We start from the raw sequence: 16,246 nt of genomic DNA, 5'->3' as shown, positions 1-16,246 counted from the left end.
GGGACTCCCCACTGCTGGGCCGGGCAGTGGTGTTTCAAATGAAGAAAGGAAACCACAGAGCCTTGCTGCTGCTTAGACTCCCAAAACTCACCTCCTGCTGCCCTTGAAATTGACTCCAGGAGCATATTATCTAAAAATCAAAAGCTGTTGCAATAGGTTCGCTGTTTCCCTCTATGACTGAACCCCAGGAAAGGTGCTTGGGATGGGACCCCGCAGAGGTCAGGGGTCATCATTAGTGTGAGGGCATAACAAACCCCACCCCAAGCAGCACAGAGGTACTGTCCCATGGAAGCCAATGAGACTCAAATCCGGTAAAAAAAAAAAAAAAAAAAAAAAAAAAAATCTTTCTATTCAGCGCCATCTACTGGAACATAGTAGAAAGACCTCTACAGAGATAAATGGGAAAACAAAGGAGGGCAGCAAATACCATGAGGAACCACAGTAATGAAGATGACCAGAAAGAACACAAAATAATTCCCAAAAAGCAGGGTGGAACACATAGAATTATGTGATATAAATGTCAGACGCTTCAGGACTACAGTTCTGAAAATACCCAACGAGATGCAAGAAAGCACTCAGAAAAATCAATGAACAAAATGAGTATTTCTCCAAGGAAATTGAAACTTTAAAAAAGAATATATCAGAAATATTGGAAATGAAGCAGGAAATTTAAGGCGATTAAGAGTGAACTGTTGAGCATAGAAAACAGAACCAACCACTTAAAGGAAAGAACTAGAGATATCAAAAATAGGAATCAAAAGGGAAGAAGAGAGAGACCTGAGAATAAAGAAAAATGAAAGAGCGCTATGAGGCTCCCTGACTCAATCAGAAAAGGTAATATCGGAATCATGGGCATAGCGGAAGAGGAGAGGCAGCATGGAATGGAGAGTCTATTAAAACAAATAGTGAATGAGAACTTCCCAAATCTATGGAAAGAACTAGATCCTCGAGTCTAAGAAGCAAACAGAACACCTAGTTACTCCAATCCAAGAGGCCCTCTCCAAGGCACTTGGATAAAGCTGTCAAAAATTAATGACAAAGAAATAATTCTCAAAGCATCCAGGGAAAAGAAGGAAGTAACCTACAGAGGAAAACCCATTAGAATTTCATTTGACTTCTCAACAGAAACTACAAGCCAGAAGAGAGTAGAGCTAAATATTCAAATATCTGAAAGAGAAATTACCAGCCACAAATAATATATCCAGCAAAATTATCCTTTAAATATGAAGGGGAAATAAAGACATTCCCATACATACAGAAGTTGAGGGATTTTATCACCAAAAACCTCCTTGCAGGAAATACTCAAGGGAGTTAGTTATTCTACCTGAAACAAAGAACGTGTCACAACACTATGAGTAAGATCCCCCAAAACTTACAGCATAAACAGAGATAATTTGTGACAACAAAAATGTACAAAAGGAAGGGGGAAAGGTCTGAACTGGCAAAGGAAGATGAAGATAAGATATACTCAAAATATCCAATATTCATGGATTAGAAGAATCAACATAGTTAAAATAGCCATATTACCCAAAGCAATATATGCAATCCCCATCAAAATCCCAATGCCATTTTTTAAAGAAATAGAACAAGAAATCATAAGATTTGTATAGAACTACAAAAGACCCCGAATAACCAAAGCAAGTAAAGATAGTCTCTTCAATAAAGGGTGCTGAGAAAAATGGAAAGCCACATGCAAACAAATAAAACCAGATTACAGTTTGTCCTCATGTACAAAAACTAATTCAAAACGGATCAAAGACCTACACATCAGACCTGAAACAATAACTTACATAGAAAAAAATATAGGTACCAAACTTATGGACCTGGGTCATAGAAACATTTTGTGAACTTGAACCCAAAGGTAAGGGAAGTACAGGCAAAAATAAATGAATGGGACTATATCAAACTAAAAAGCTTCTACACTGCAAAAGAAACTGTCAACAAAACAAACAGGCAGCCAACCAGAAGGGGGATGATATTTGCAAACCACAGCTCCAACAGAGGTTTAATTAAAAAACATATAAAGAACTCAGCACCAAAAAAACAATTCAATCAAAAAGTAGGCAGAGAACCTGAAAATACACCTCTCTCAAGAAGACATACGAGCAGCCAATATGAAAAGATGTTCAACCTCACTGGCAATTAGGGAAATGCAAATCAAAAGTACAACGAGAGTACCACCCTGTTAGAGTGGCCGCGATCAACAAGACAAGCAGTAACAAGTGTTGGAGAGGTTTGGGGGAAAAGAGAGCCCTCATTCGCTGCTGGTAAACTGGTACAACCACTCTGGAAAGCAGTCTGCAATTCCTCAAAAAATTAAGAATAGAGCTGCCATATGACCCACCAATTTCACTCCTGGGTATATACCTGAAAAACTCAAAATCATGTATTCAAAAAATGAATACACTTTTATGTTCATTGTGGCATTATTCATGGTGCACAAGACATGGAAACAACCAAAGTGTCCAGCAGTAGAGGACTGGATAAAGAAGATGTGGTACACATACACATGGTATACTCCTCAGCCACGAGAAAGGATGAAATAGCGCCATTTGCAACAACATGGATGGACCTTGAGAACATTATGCTAAGTGAAGTAGGTCAGTCAGGAAAAGCTAAGAACCGTGTGGCTTCACTCATATGTGGGATATAAAACTGAAACTCATGAACCCAAACAGCAGTGTGGTGGTTGCCAGAGGAAGGGAGTTGGGGGAGAAGGGGTCCTAATATAAGACGCCTTTGGGTGGTGGGTACATGGTGCAGTCTACAGGTCTTGTAACACAGAAACCCACACCTGAGTGATGGGTGACAGTTCATGTTGTGAGTGACAGTTAATGTTGACCAATTTCACCCCAGTAAGTTTAATTTAAAAATTAAATGCTACTGGTATCTAGTAGAGACCAGGAACACCACTAAACATTCTACAATGCTCAGGACTGATCACCCACCCCCAACAAAGAATTATATGGCTCAAAATGTTAATAGTGCCAAGACTGAGGAATCCTGGCTAATATAAAATAAATGTTTTTGCCCTGGCCAGTTTGGCTCTGTGGATAAAGTGTCGGCCTGTGGACTGAAGGGTCCCAGGTTCAATTCTGGTCAAGGACACATGCCTGTGTTTCAGGAGGCAGCCGATCAATCTCAACATTGATGTCTCTCTCTCCCCTTCTCCCTTCCTCTCTAAAATCAATAAAAAATAAATGTTTTGCCCTGGCTGGCTTGGCTCAGTGGCTAGAGCATCAGCCTGCAGACTCAAGGGTCCCAGGTTCGATTCCAGTCAAGGGCATGTACTATGGTTGTGACACACACCTAGCAGGGAGTGTGCAGGAGGCAGCTGATCAAGGTTTCTAACTATCCCTCTCCCTTCCTCTCTGTAAAAAAATCAATAAAATATTATTGATTATATAATTATAATCAATTAAAAAATTATATATTAAATAATAAATGTTTTGCTCTTCTCCCTCCCTGGCTCTGCCCCCTAGCTTGCATAAATTCATCCCATCTGCACCTAGCTTGCATAAATTCATCATCAGGCTTTTTCTGAGGGAATATGTTTTTTGAAGTTATCAGGTATTAAGGGCTACAGATCCAAATCAAAGACAGATTTAGAAGAGAAAGCAAATAAGTCAACTAATTAATAGTGAGTACATGAACACTATGAAGACACTTAATCAGCCAGATGGGATTTAGTTTTAGCAGGAAAGGTTTAAAATCTTTCCTTCCAAATGATTATTTCCCCATTTTCCTAAGACAGGTGCTATTGTGTCTCTCAAAGGCTATAAAGTCTTTGAAAGAACATCCATTCACAGCTTTTGAAAGAACCTCCTTATTTGCTAAATGTCCTGTGGGTGACAGCCAAGGCTGCTGCCAGAATGCAAGGGGGGCTGCCTGCGCTGTTTCCTTGTATTGTGAGGGGAGCGGAAAGAACACCCATTACATTTCATTGAAATTAGCTTCTGACATTGAGCCAGGATTTCAAACAGCTGAATAGATCAGAATGTTGTCTTTAGGCATTTGTTAACTTGAAATGTCATCCTTTGTAATTTTTACCTGCTCTTAACTAAAAGCATAATTAAGTGCAAATTAGTTGTTTTTGTTTTTCCTTCACTAATAACCAATACTTACGAAATATTTTTATACTGAATTTAAAAAATTGGTTCACTCTAAGTATAGCTCACTATAAGTAATTTGTGTTGCTTTTGGCTTATTGACTGTTTTCTAATAATTTTTTTTTGTTTGGTTGTTTTTAGAGAAGCTTCTGATAATATCGCAGTACAAAATCTGAAGGGGTCATTTTCTAATGCTTCAGGTATAATTTACTAATTACAATCTAAACATAATAATGCTTTTATGTGTGTGTGTTTTTTGTAAGCACTATGTGGCTAACTCCTTGTTGCATCAAATGTATATATTTTTAAGTAACATATATATAATTAATTGTACCAAATGGAATTTATCACTATGCTTTGAAACTCACATCTTAGAAAATAGCAAGATGATTACTGGTGGTTACTGGGCATTTGGTGACTTCTGATTCTGGTATTCTTTGTCTTAGTATCTTATTTTTACAAGTGGTTTAATCTTCAGCTTAGTTTATGGTATAGATTTATTAAATGTGGTACTTTTCCTGGAAATGTTCCCCATATACAGAATTGAAGAAAAGTGCTGTATATATTTTTCTTTCTTTCTTTCTTTTTCATGGAAGCCAAGCAGGAACAGTGGTGATAGTTATGCCTGTAGTTTCATCACATCTATCTTACTGAAAAAGAAGTGTCCTATTTAAGTCCACAAGAAGACATATTTGGCTTTTAACAGAAGTGGACTTTTTTGGTTCATTTCTGTTAGTATTGACTCTCTGTCACCATCAGATTTAAAATACTTTGATGGTCGATGTTTCTCTCTCATCGACGTTTCTAGCTCTCTATCTCTCTCCTTTCCTCTCTGTAAAAAATCAATAAAAAATATATTAAAAAAAAAAAAAAAAAGTCGAAACCGGTTTGGCTCAGTGATAGAGCGTCGGTCTGCGGACTGAAAGGTCCCAGGTTCGATTCCGATCAGGGGCATGTACCTTGGTTGCGGGCACATCCCCGGTAGGGGGTGTGCAAGAGGCAGCTGGTCAATGTTTCTCTCTCATTGACGTTTCTAGCTCTCTATCTCTCTCCTTTCCTCCCTGTAAAAAATCAATAAAAATATATTTAAAAAATAATGAAATACTTTGAGAAATTTAAGGAAGTATTAGTTTCAGAGATAATGTTTTATTTTTTTCATAGACATGAGGTTTGGGTGACTCATATTGCCTCCCTTTGTTTTTGTCACTTCCCACGCCCACCTGAGGAGAGAAGGCTGTTGGTTTTGACGGAACCATCCAAACTGCTGGGTGTGGAGTTCTGGGTTCTCCCTGGGCAATTGCAGGCAGTTGCAGAGACAGGAAACAAGGCCCAGACATAATCTAGCCACACAGAGTCACCCCAGAGGGGATCTCTCCGTCCCCTCGGCGGTGTTAGAGAACGTAGAACCAGAGATGGCCGTGAAGTCTGAAGCTCTCTCTGTTCCAGGTCTGTTTGAAATGCATGGAACAGCCGTCGTCCCCACTGTGACTGTGATGGCCCCGGAGAAGCTGTCCGCCAGCACCAAGCGGCGGTATGAAACTCAGGTACATGTTCGTGTCCAAGGCTTTCTCAGGTCAGCTACAAAGGAAGGAAACTGGAAAGGAAAATAAAAGAGTGTTCTGGAAATATTTTCCTTCCCACTTCCCTAACTTGGTGGCTTCTGAAAGTTTCATCGACACAGTCATCTGTCTGGCACCAAGATTTTACCAAATCTGTCCTCCAGATGTGGACTGTCAGAATTATTGGATCTAAACAGAAGCTTTCTCATCTGGCTCTAATGGCAGATGGAGTTTGTGGAGGTTTTTTTAAAAATATATTTTTATTTATTTCAGAGAGGAAAGGAGATAGATAAAAACATCAATGATGAGAGGTAATCATTGATTGGCTGCCTAAATGGAGTTTGTTTTTGCTTTAAATAACAAAAACAGAAGGGATCTATCCCAAGACTTGAGACAAAAATATCCTTACATATATTTTGGTATCTACTATCTGCCTGATTCTGTGCTAAGAGCCATGTAAAATATAAAAGACATAGGACATGGCCCCACTCCTCAGAGTTTGTAACCTTAGAAGCAGATGCATTTTATGCTTGGAGAACATTAGATGCGAATAAGTAACAATGCTGAATTAAATATCTATAACAATAAAAGCATAATATGCTAATTAGACCAGAAGTTCTTCCAGACAAGCAGGGGCTGCAGCCACAGGATCGAGGCAGCCTTCATGGCTGTGTATGAATTCTGTGTATCGGGCCTCTAGTATTTAATATGAGTGTTAGAGTGTATTACACACATGGGAGAGGCAGAGGTATTTGCTTCACAGAGATGGTCCCTGAGGGGTTGAAATAGGCAGGGAGAAAAGGTTGGGGTTTTCCCAGCGGGAGGGACAGAAGGAGAGGTGGCATGGACAGTGCTATGAGCACGGTCAGGATGCCTCCCTCACGGGAAGAGGGTGAGTGTGGGAGAGCAGTCATTTTTAGAAATGTAATTAGATTGAAATACAGAAGATCAGGTTACCTCACTTTTGTAAGCTCTCCTGGCTATTTCTCAGGATGTTGGTGAAAACTAATTTTTCACATCTTTCTACCGTATTTCAGTTCCATGTTCTCATTGCTACCACCTTCCCCTTTTGCCAAATTTAGCTTAATACTGAAATCTCTCTGCTTCCACGTGAGTTTCACCACACTGAGTTTTTTACTAGGTGTCATTTCAGAATTATCAAGAAATAAACAATTTAGGTGGGTTATTAAACAAATTATAGATAGGCTACAAAATCTCATTTCCCGATATCATAATGGCATACACATACATCTTTCTGAGGTGGATTAAACGCAAGTTCTAGGGTAATATTTGGGGTTCTTTCTAGGCTTTGGTTTGTCACTTGATTGTTTCCTGGAATAGGACACAGAATGGCAAGGAAGATGGCTTGGTTTGACAGGTTCTGAATTCTGACATGTTTTCTTTTTGTTAGATACAAACCCGACTTCAGACCTCCCTTGCCAACTTACATCAGAAAAGCAGTGAAGTTGAAATTTTGGCTGTAAGTTCCTTTAACCTTTGAGGATGGCCTCTGTCCATACTGTGAAAGCAGTTTCCTCAGAGGTCGGTCTTTTTTGCTGTGTCAGCAGTATTGGGGTACAAGCCTGTTAGCACTGATGTGGATCTCGTGAAGGCTAAAGACCCAGGAGAACAATGGAAGGTTTTGTGTTTGTTTCTCCTACTTCCTTCCTCTGAAGTGAAAATGAAAATCCTTTTTCTAAATGTTTCAGGCCTTTGCCTCTCTAAGCCTATACTGTGTGCGGGTAGCAGTGTCTAACCTCTGGAGTGAGTGTGGGAATCTAGTTCACCGGGGCTGAGACCTGATCCGTGCGTGGTTCATTAAGTCTGCTCTACAGCACACTAGCGTCCCGGACTCTGCCAGCCACTTTCTTGTTCTCTATTCAGAGTGGCACCATCATCACAAGTCAATGTGCTGCTGGGGTTCTCTGACAGATGACGTGACGTACATTTTTGTGTATTGACAGGTGGATCTACCCAAAGAAACCATCTTACAGTGTTTATCATTAGAGGTAAGCAAAACGAACTCTTTGGCATCGTGGTTTTTAAAATCCCAAAGCTTTGCCAAAAAACACACACAGAAAATGGAAATATTTCTTAGTGATATTGGGTATTTTTTTTGTCAGTTCCAGGAATTTGGTAACATTGTTCCTTTATGTGACATATATTACTACTCAGATTTTAAAAGAACCTTACTTTTCTGGTGACTTTCTTTTAAATTTCAGAGATTATTTAACAATAGCTATTGCTCTGGCAGGCCGTGTCCTGAGTACTTTACAAATTTTACACTCATTTAATCACAGCAAACCCGAGAGAAAGGTACTATTGTCATCATTTTACGGAGAACAGACGTAGAGAGGTTAAATATCTTACTCGAGGTCACCCAATTAGTTAGTAGTAGAATCAGTATTTGAGCCTAGGTAAAGTAGTGGAATCAATGTTCTTAACCACTGTACATGTCATACCTTCATTCCAACAAGGGAAGCTTATTGTAGAACCAGAAGTGATGGAAGATCTTTTTGTAAAAATTTAACTTAGGTACTTTTTTTTATGCTGTCCTCCCACAAGTACACACCCTAATCCTATGTAATAAAGATGCAATATGCAAATGGTTGTTACTCCGGGAAGCATACCAGCCGGTCACCATCATGGAGGAGGAGGGTGGGGCAGTGAGCTACAAGTGGGCAGCAGAGAACTGCAGGAGGGCAGGGCAGCAAGCTATAAGGAGGGGTGGGGGGGTGTGGAGGTAACTACAGGAGGGCAGGGCAGGGCAACGGGCAGAGAGCTACTGGAGGACGGCAGTGAGCTACTGGCGCACGGATTTGTGTGCAAGGATACTAGTTATCAAATAACCAAATAACTTTTTAAATTTTGAAGTTAAACCTTTGCTATAAGAATATTTAACTATAATCATAGTTACAGGTGACTTTTCTAACATCATATCAAAGAATACTTTGTCTATCCAGATTAAATCAGATGAAAAATGAACTTTGCCCCAAAACTAACGCTTCCTTCTGTATTTTCTGTTGTTATAAGTAAGCAAATACCACTACATTGGCAGTGCATTGTCTCATGATCCATTCAGGTGGATGCACATCAGAAGTGGTGTGTTCATTATACAAAAAATAAACAGGTCTAAAGTCAGATCAGCACACACTGCTGCTGTATTGTTAACCGGATCTAATAAGGTGATCTTTAAAGAAAACTGATGCCTCAAAGAGGAACCCCAGCAGTCTGCCCAGCAGTTGTAGTGTCACCCTATAATGATTTTGTCAGTATAACTAAAGGGGAGAGTGGCATTGGACTTGCTTTAGTGACCCAGAAAAAAAGCCACTTAATAAACCCTAGTGCCTGTTAAGTCTCATTTATTTTTTTTCTAGTGGGATGCTGATGAACAGGCCTTTGACACAAGTGTGAAGCAGCTGCTGTCACGCCTGCCAAAGCAAAGACAAAGATACCTGAAAGTAGTCTGTGATGAAATCTGTAACATCAAAGTAGGAAAAAAGTAAGTTATCACCTAGGCACCACAGATTTCAAGACAGGTTAAAACTCGAGGAGGGTTTTTAAAGTGACATAGTTTGTTGTCTAGTTTTGATGGCTGATAAGCTAGTTAGAACTGCAACTCAGGACTGACCCACAGTCATGATCTTGTCAAAAACAAAACCGAGGTCTCAGAAGTAACTATCCCAATTATAAATTTTAATCACCCAGGTAACTCCTAGAACTATGTTTAAATAATAGAAAATAGCTGTGACTACTTTGCTTTATGTCCTCATGGCAGAAGCCAGCTGTTCATATTCTCTTCCACTTAAAAGGTAATATGAATGGTGGTCTCCTTGTGTAGGACCTTATACTGCAGACCCTTACCAATCACAGCTTTTGTAAAACTTGATGTTAGCGCCTACCCTTCCATCTTTTGATTAAACAAAACTCCTATAGTTAGGTGCTCTAAAAATAAATCTTTACTAACCCAGTTCTCTATCCATTATACTGACCCTACTTTTCCCCTTCTTTTGCAGGGTGTCCGTGCTATTCCTATATGGCTACAGAGATGACTACTACCGAATCTTATTTTAATTCTAGAGAACAGTATTACATTGTTCAGACAGAAGCTGTAAAATGTTGTACATTCATTGTAATTTTAAATTAACTTTACATTCTAAAAAGCTGTCACACAAAGTGGAGCTTTGCAAGTTTCCCATTTGTAATATATATATATATATATATATACACATATATATGTATAAATTTATCTTTTGCAATATAATAAATGCTTTCATATATTTCCTTTTTAAATGCAAATCTATTGACACGGAAGGTTTTGTGGAGCTAGAAGACAGGAAAACAGGCATGTTCTTCCCTTAGCTCTAATGACTAACTCATGAAAATGTCCAAACTGAAGGGCATAAAGAAATCAAATCTCATCATTAACTTGTAATCTTTATTCTTAATTTTGTAACATGCTTATCCTAAGGTAGGTAAGCAAACTCTGACTATGAGAATTCCAATTTGCTGAAGGAACTGTGATAAAATTATAACAGCCTGGCCCAGGCTGGTGTGCATAATGGTTAGCATCCGCCTATGCACCAAAGGATTTGGGTTTGATACCCAGGCAAGGGCATACGCCCAGGTTGTGAGCTCCATCTCTGGTAGGGGCGTGCAGGAGGCAGCCAATCCATGTTGCACTCTCTCTCCGATGGTTCTCTCTTTCCATTCCCCTCCCTCTAAAAAATCGATAAACTATTCTTTTAAAAAAAATTATATAGCCAGTGGGAAGAATACCCATGAGCTAATACAACTTTTAATAAAATTTTCAGGTTTCAATTCCAATGACCTAGAAGATAGGGCTAAAGCCAATTCATAATCATATCATCCCAGAATCAGTACTTATTGCCAGGAGTTATTAATATGGGGAGAGAAAAAGAATCAATAAGAGATAATCAGTGCTGATAGACAGGTTTAATGATGCATTGTTCTTCACACAGATGCCTGCAGAGTCTTTAACTAAAATCCAGGAATATGCAAGTAGGCAACACAGACCAATTAGCCAGATCTAAAATAAACTGGCTTCTTATACTACCCTGTAAACATCACAGCTCTTCTTCCGTCCAAAATGAACATAACCTCACGTGAAAACACTTAGTGTAGGGGAACCAGAAACCTATTGTGTGGCCATAAGTAAAAACCAGAGGAAAAATAGCAATGTGGTGGTCAGCTGGTGAAAGCAGGGAGTCTGGAGCCTTCACTGTGCTGCTTTGCTCTTCTTACTCTTGCTCTTTTTGTCCCTCTTCTTCAGCCCGTCCATGTTTGCTCTCAGTAGGTTTGAATAAGCCTGAAAGACACAGAGCACGACCTTAGTGGGAAGAGCTCCCATTGGTGGGGCTTTAGTGTGGCCAAATCAGAAAGTCCACCTGATAAAGCAAGTAGCACCATGGGACACTCGTTCCTGAAGGAAAAGGGTGTAGGAGGAGCACACTCATATTTTAGCAGCTTCTGCAATGCTAACCCACTGTGAGCTGCACTTTTTTTTTTTTTTAAGCAAAACCAGATAAACAAAGGCAACTTCTTGTTCAACTTTACTATAGGCAGAGCATATCTGAAGCCTAAAATGGCAAAATCTAGCTTATAAAAACTTAAAAGACAGTATGAGTGTTGACAGTAAAATGCATAGCCTGGCAGCTCTTATTCATAAGTTACTGGTAAAGCATCATAGGAGAGCGATGAACCTAAATATCAATGTTCACCCAGTGCTCAAGGTTATGCTGACTTGCCCTGAGAAAGGGACAGAGGGAACAGCAGAAACTTACCATCTGAAACTTATTCACTTCTTTGGAACTCACCTGGAAAAGAGGAGGGGAAAATGGTCACCCCAAGTATCCATACAGTGATCCCCAGCAGGACCCTAGATAAGAACTCAAAGCCTCATGAAGACAGCATCCTAATAGCTAAAATATTCCTTCTGTCTCAAAGGTCATGATACACTACAGGCTATCTTCCTACTTCCCTCTCCTCTGCCTGGGAACAAGCAAAATTTAGGCTTTTTTCCACGTGAGACTGTGCCATGATGGGAAGGAGGCAGAATTACGTTCCTGAAGAAGCTGTGCTCCTCACCTCTATTGAAATGCACTCCTGGCATCGACTTCTCCCTGGGTTCTGAGATGTCAAAGGACTAAGGACTAATCTTTTCTGCAGGATACATTTAATCTATTCCCTATCTTATTTTAAACCTGTCTTCCTTTAATTCAGGCCTATTTAAGCAAAATGCAAGCTACTACAAGAAATCCTCTTTCTAAAAATTATTTGGGTTTTCTTTATTTCGTGATACCCAACTTTATTGTTTAAAACCCCATAAGCTTTATTGTAAATGTCCTCGAGATAACTGGTAAAGGGAGGCATCAACTGATTATGGTCTTCAAGCTCACAGATATCATATACTGATGTGCCTGGACAGGGAGGGCAGTCTGGTTCTGCCCCAGCAGAATAAGGAAGCACAGGGAGAGTCTGGTTCCAGGCCACCACAGTAAAGCAATTATCACAACAAAGCAAATCACAGCCTTTTTGCAGTGGAGGGCCTTGTCTTAATTGGTAATAAACATCTGGCAGCATAATAAAGCAATGTGTAATAAAAAGAGGAATGCCTGTATTCCTTCAGAACCCAGGGCTTCTCTTGGTGCCTGAGACAGTGCAGAGCTCTAGTGTTCCCTTTCAAGCCATATTCAACCTCCACCTTGAAAGGCAGTATTAGACTCTGGACTAAATTTATACTCTCTCAAGTACCAAGTCTACATATAGCTACATGCGTACTACATGAACCACAAAGAAAAGGAATAATTAGCTTAAAAGCATCATCTGGTGACAAGAAGTTGGTCATGGAAGGGCCAGCACAGTCAAAGCTAAGGGCATAAGTAATCATATATTCGGTCGACCTCGTGGCGCAACGGTAGCGCGTCTGACCCCAGTAATCACATATTCACTGCTCCTTACAATGCTACTATAAGGACCAATATGCTAATTTTATTTCTACAAAACTTTCAGCAGAACAAGTGTTTGACTTCCACCTTTAATTTTGCTCCTGAGTTTCCTATTACAAAGGTAATAAAAGAAAGCCCTGATCCCATCCTGGCCAGGTGGCTCAGTTGGTTGGAGTGCCATCGTATACACCAAGAGGTTATGGGTTCGATTCCCAGTCAGGGCACATACCTAGATTGCAGGTTTGATCCCCAGTCGGGGCATGAAAATGATGGATGTTTCTCTCTCCCTCTCTCAAATCAATAAAAACATATCCTCGGGTGAGGATTTTTAAAAAGGGGGGAAATGCACTGATTCCAAAACAGCTGGGGAGCTACACAATAACTACCCTTCATTTAAAACAAAAACAAGCCCTGGACGGTGTAGCTCAGCTGGGCAATGTCTAGTGCACTGAAAGATGCTGGTTCCACCTGGGTTGAAGGCTCATTCCTAGCAGGGGTTGTGCTGGAGGCAGCCTATCGATGTTGTGTTGTCCCTTCAATGTTTCTCTTTCTCTCCCTTCCTCTGTAAAAATCAACTATTCTTTAAAAAATAAAGTAGTCCTAGCCGGTTTGGCTCAGTGGATAGAGCGTTGGCCTGCAGCCTGAAGGGTCCTGCGACCCAGTCAAGGGCACATGCCCGGGGTTGCGGCCGATCGCCAGGAGGCAGACGATCAATGATTCTCTCATCATTGATGTTTCTCTCTCTTTCTCCCTTCCTCTCCAAAATCAATGAAAAAAAAAATGTTTCCTTTAAAAATAAAGTAAAACGAAACCTGGTTCAGATATGCCACCTGCACAGCTAAGTTTAAGTCTTTTTTTAAACTCCAAAACTGTGATGAACCCAACTCACCACTGTGCTGATCTTCTTTTTCCCATCAGTAGCTCTTAACAGACACTTGTTGTCTGAGGGCTCAAAGCCCTCCACTGAACCTTTCCTTGGGATGGGTTTAGTTCTGCCGTCATCTGCAAGGAAAACGCACCCTGGTGAGCACGGCCGCAGGCGTTGGTAAGAGGGGGGTAAGAAGCTAACAGTAGGGAAGGAAGAGAAGAGGACCCCTAATCCCCCTGCACTGCTCTAGTTCCGTTAGCCACCTTCTCTCTCATTGTCTCAAGTTTGGCCAAAACCTGGAAAACGACTTGCTATTCCCGCTATCAGGGGTGGGTTTGGGATCCTTGACAAGGAGAAGAGCCGGGACGTCCGGGCCCCTCGGTAACCGGGACCCGCTAACGTTGCTAGGCGCTGCGGACCGCCCCCGCCACCGCCCCCGATAGTCTTCGGTCCCTCCGCCCCGAAAGGGCCCCGGACACGGGAGGGAAGTGGGGGAAGGCGGGAATGGGACGGGGACTGCCTCGGGTTCCCAGACATCGGGCACCAGGCTGGGGCCCCGCTGGCCCCCCGCTCCCTCCCGCCCGGCCGGCTGCTCACACTTCTTGAGGGTGATGAACACGCTGCCCGACAGCCGGCACTTCTGGAAGAGCCTGGTCAGCTCCGTCAGGAACTGCAACGAACAAACAAACCGGGCCGGTCAGGCCGCCCCGTCCCCCCGCGCCCGCCCCCTCCCGCCGCCGGAGACAGCGCCCCGAGCTCAGCCCGGCCGCCCTCCCCCGGGGCCCCGGCTCACCTGCTCACTCTCCAGCAGGACCATCCCGGCTCCGCTGGCCCCGCTCAGGCCGCATAAGCCCCGAGCAACCGGAGCCGGAAGTTCCTGCCGGGGTAGGTGGGGACTTCCGCTTCCAGATTGCCACTCTATCCCACCAATCGCCGCCTCCGCCTTCTCGCCGCCCCGCCTGCCCCGCGCCTGCGCTCCTGGGCGCCGCGTCCCGTCCCGGACATTAGGGCGGTCTGGGGTTTCACTGGCAACAAATCCTCCCCCCCTCAGTTAGAGCTGAGGGAGTGAGAGCGCGAAAGAAAGACTGGATAGAAACCTATAGTTTTGAGGAGGGTGAGGGGAAGGGGGAGAGATCAACCAAAGGACTTGCATATAAGCCTAAACAGAGGTCACGGACAACAAGGGGGTGGGGGTAACCCTGGGGAGGGGTTTGGGATGGGAATGGGGGGGATGAGGACAAATATGTGATACCTTAATCAATAAAGAAATTAAAAAATAAAATAAAGCAATCTGCAGAGTCAGTGCTGGGTGGGGAAATACTCTGAGAGCCATCCAGTGACCACAAGGCAGGGGGTTACTGTTGGTACAGCCAGGATATCAGAATGGAAAGATGGAAAGAAACTAGGGTGCTTTCAGATTTTCTTAAATACTAAGCCAGTCTCAGAAAGTGCCTCTCTCTAGTCTTCTTGTTTTTCCCTCCAGCTTTCTTAGTAAGTGATATTAAAAAACAAAACAAACACTAGCCTATTGCGTAAGCCACTTTTAGTTGTTTCCTCAGTTATTTTTTGCAGAAAGATTTTCACTGAAACATTTGGAAATAACCTTATCCTGATCATGATTTACCAAACATGAAAAAGCAGTGTTGAAGGAATAAGAAATAAAAACTGTACCTTTTTGGGGAGGGGGGAGGTCAATAGGGGGAAAAGGAGACATATGTAATACTTTCAACAATAAAGAATTTTCAAAAAGAAACCTATAGTTTCTACCTAACAGTACCGTGGCTCAGTTTCCCCATCCTTATCATAAGGATAATATAATAATAGTGTCCATTCACTGGTTGTGAAGAATAAATAAATTTATATTAAATACCTAGACCAGTGCCTGGCACAGAGGAAGTTCTGGGTAAATGTTAGCTGTTACTCTTATTTTCATTATCATTATTATTATTATTATTATTCTAAATTGCCATGGCGGGTCTCTGAACGCTCCCTCTTCTCTGACCAGGCTGGGTGGTCCTAAAGGACCTCTAGCAAGAAGGACTGGAACCCCGTCTTGGTTTTACTTCTGGATTCAATCAAGAGACCTGTGTTGGAGGCCCTACTATGAAGTAGCCAACTTGAACTTTGTGCCCTTGACTTGAAGTCAAGCACTCAATGTGCGATGATGGGTTTTCACGGAAAGCCTCTGAAGCCTGTGCGAGGCACGGCTATAGGAGCTGGGGATACAACAGAATATGACAAGCTAAACGCCTGGTTTCCTGTATCTTGGATTAAAAGAGTAGTGAAGAAACACAATAAAGCAAGTAAGAAGTATAGCTTGAGGTAATGGTAAGTGCTGTGAAGACAAGTATGCAGGGGGATACAGATGAGAATTCCGAGGGAACTACTTCAGGTTGGGTCAGGGAAATCTCTGGGAACTGCGTGAAATGGGAACAGATGGTTCCAGACAACAGGCAGTGGCCAGGACAAAGGTCCCCAGAGGGAAACAGGTTGCCCTGTTTCCACAAGACTGGGGGTGGGTAGGAATGGAGAAGGCATTTGGAAGGAGGAGGGAAGGTGTATGAGAGCTTGGAGAGGTAGTCATACAGGCCTATGTCCATGCTAAGTTTGGATTTTGTTCCAGGTACAGAGAAGTTTCTCATTAAGCTTTAGACAGGATAGTGACAATCTAACTTACATTTTTATTTTTTATTATTTATTATTTTTTATTAAATTATTATCTGTGTACATATTTTAACATTG

At 41.8% G+C, this 16,246-nt stretch overlaps 2 protein-coding genes across 4 annotated transcripts in view; one reads left to right on the top strand and one right to left on the bottom strand.

The window, feature by feature from the left end:
- EIF2AK4 (eukaryotic translation initiation factor 2 alpha kinase 4) overlaps positions 1 to 9,932 on the top strand; it is a 100,687-nt gene extending 90,755 nt beyond the window's left edge. For both annotated transcript variants that reach the window (XM_036446366.2, XM_036446340.2), the window contains 6 exons: positions 4,251 to 4,309; positions 5,556 to 5,653; positions 7,080 to 7,148; positions 7,633 to 7,677; positions 9,046 to 9,170; positions 9,685 to 9,932. In XM_036446366.2, coding sequence (XP_036302259.1) covers positions 4,251 to 4,309; positions 5,556 to 5,653; positions 7,080 to 7,148; positions 7,633 to 7,677; positions 9,046 to 9,170; positions 9,685 to 9,742 — 454 coding nt within the window. In that variant the 3' untranslated portion in view covers positions 9,743 to 9,932. The remainder of the gene's footprint in view (positions 1 to 4,250; positions 4,310 to 5,555; positions 5,654 to 7,079; positions 7,149 to 7,632; positions 7,678 to 9,045; positions 9,171 to 9,684) is intronic.
- Positions 9,933 to 10,614: 682 nt separating this feature from the next.
- Positions 10,615 to 14,447, bottom strand: SRP14 (signal recognition particle 14). Of its 2 annotated transcripts, none has more exons than XM_036446407.2 (5): positions 14,298 to 14,447; positions 14,102 to 14,174; positions 13,526 to 13,656; positions 11,473 to 11,505; positions 10,615 to 10,997 (listed from the first exon to the last, which is right to left on the bottom strand). In XM_036446407.2, exons 1-5 carry the CDS (start codon positions 14,319 to 14,321, stop codon positions 10,908 to 10,910), a joined length of 351 nt encoding a protein of 116 aa, XP_036302300.1. In that variant the 5' UTR covers positions 14,322 to 14,447; the 3' UTR covers positions 10,615 to 10,907. The 2 variants fall into 2 exon arrangements, with proteins under 2 accessions (XP_036302300.1, XP_036302309.1); XM_036446416.2 differs by having other exon boundaries at positions 13,526 to 13,638.
- Between the last annotated feature and the right edge of the window lie 1,799 nt (positions 14,448 to 16,246).

This window comes from Pipistrellus kuhlii, unplaced genomic scaffold (genome assembly GCF_014108245.1).
Source record: "Pipistrellus kuhlii isolate mPipKuh1 unplaced genomic scaffold, mPipKuh1.p scaffold_m20_p_1, whole genome shotgun sequence".
Taxonomy (NCBI): domain Eukaryota; kingdom Metazoa; phylum Chordata; class Mammalia; order Chiroptera; family Vespertilionidae; genus Pipistrellus; species Pipistrellus kuhlii.
Note: the sequence above shows the minus strand (reverse complement) of the source record. Positions and strands in the feature narration are given on the sequence as shown.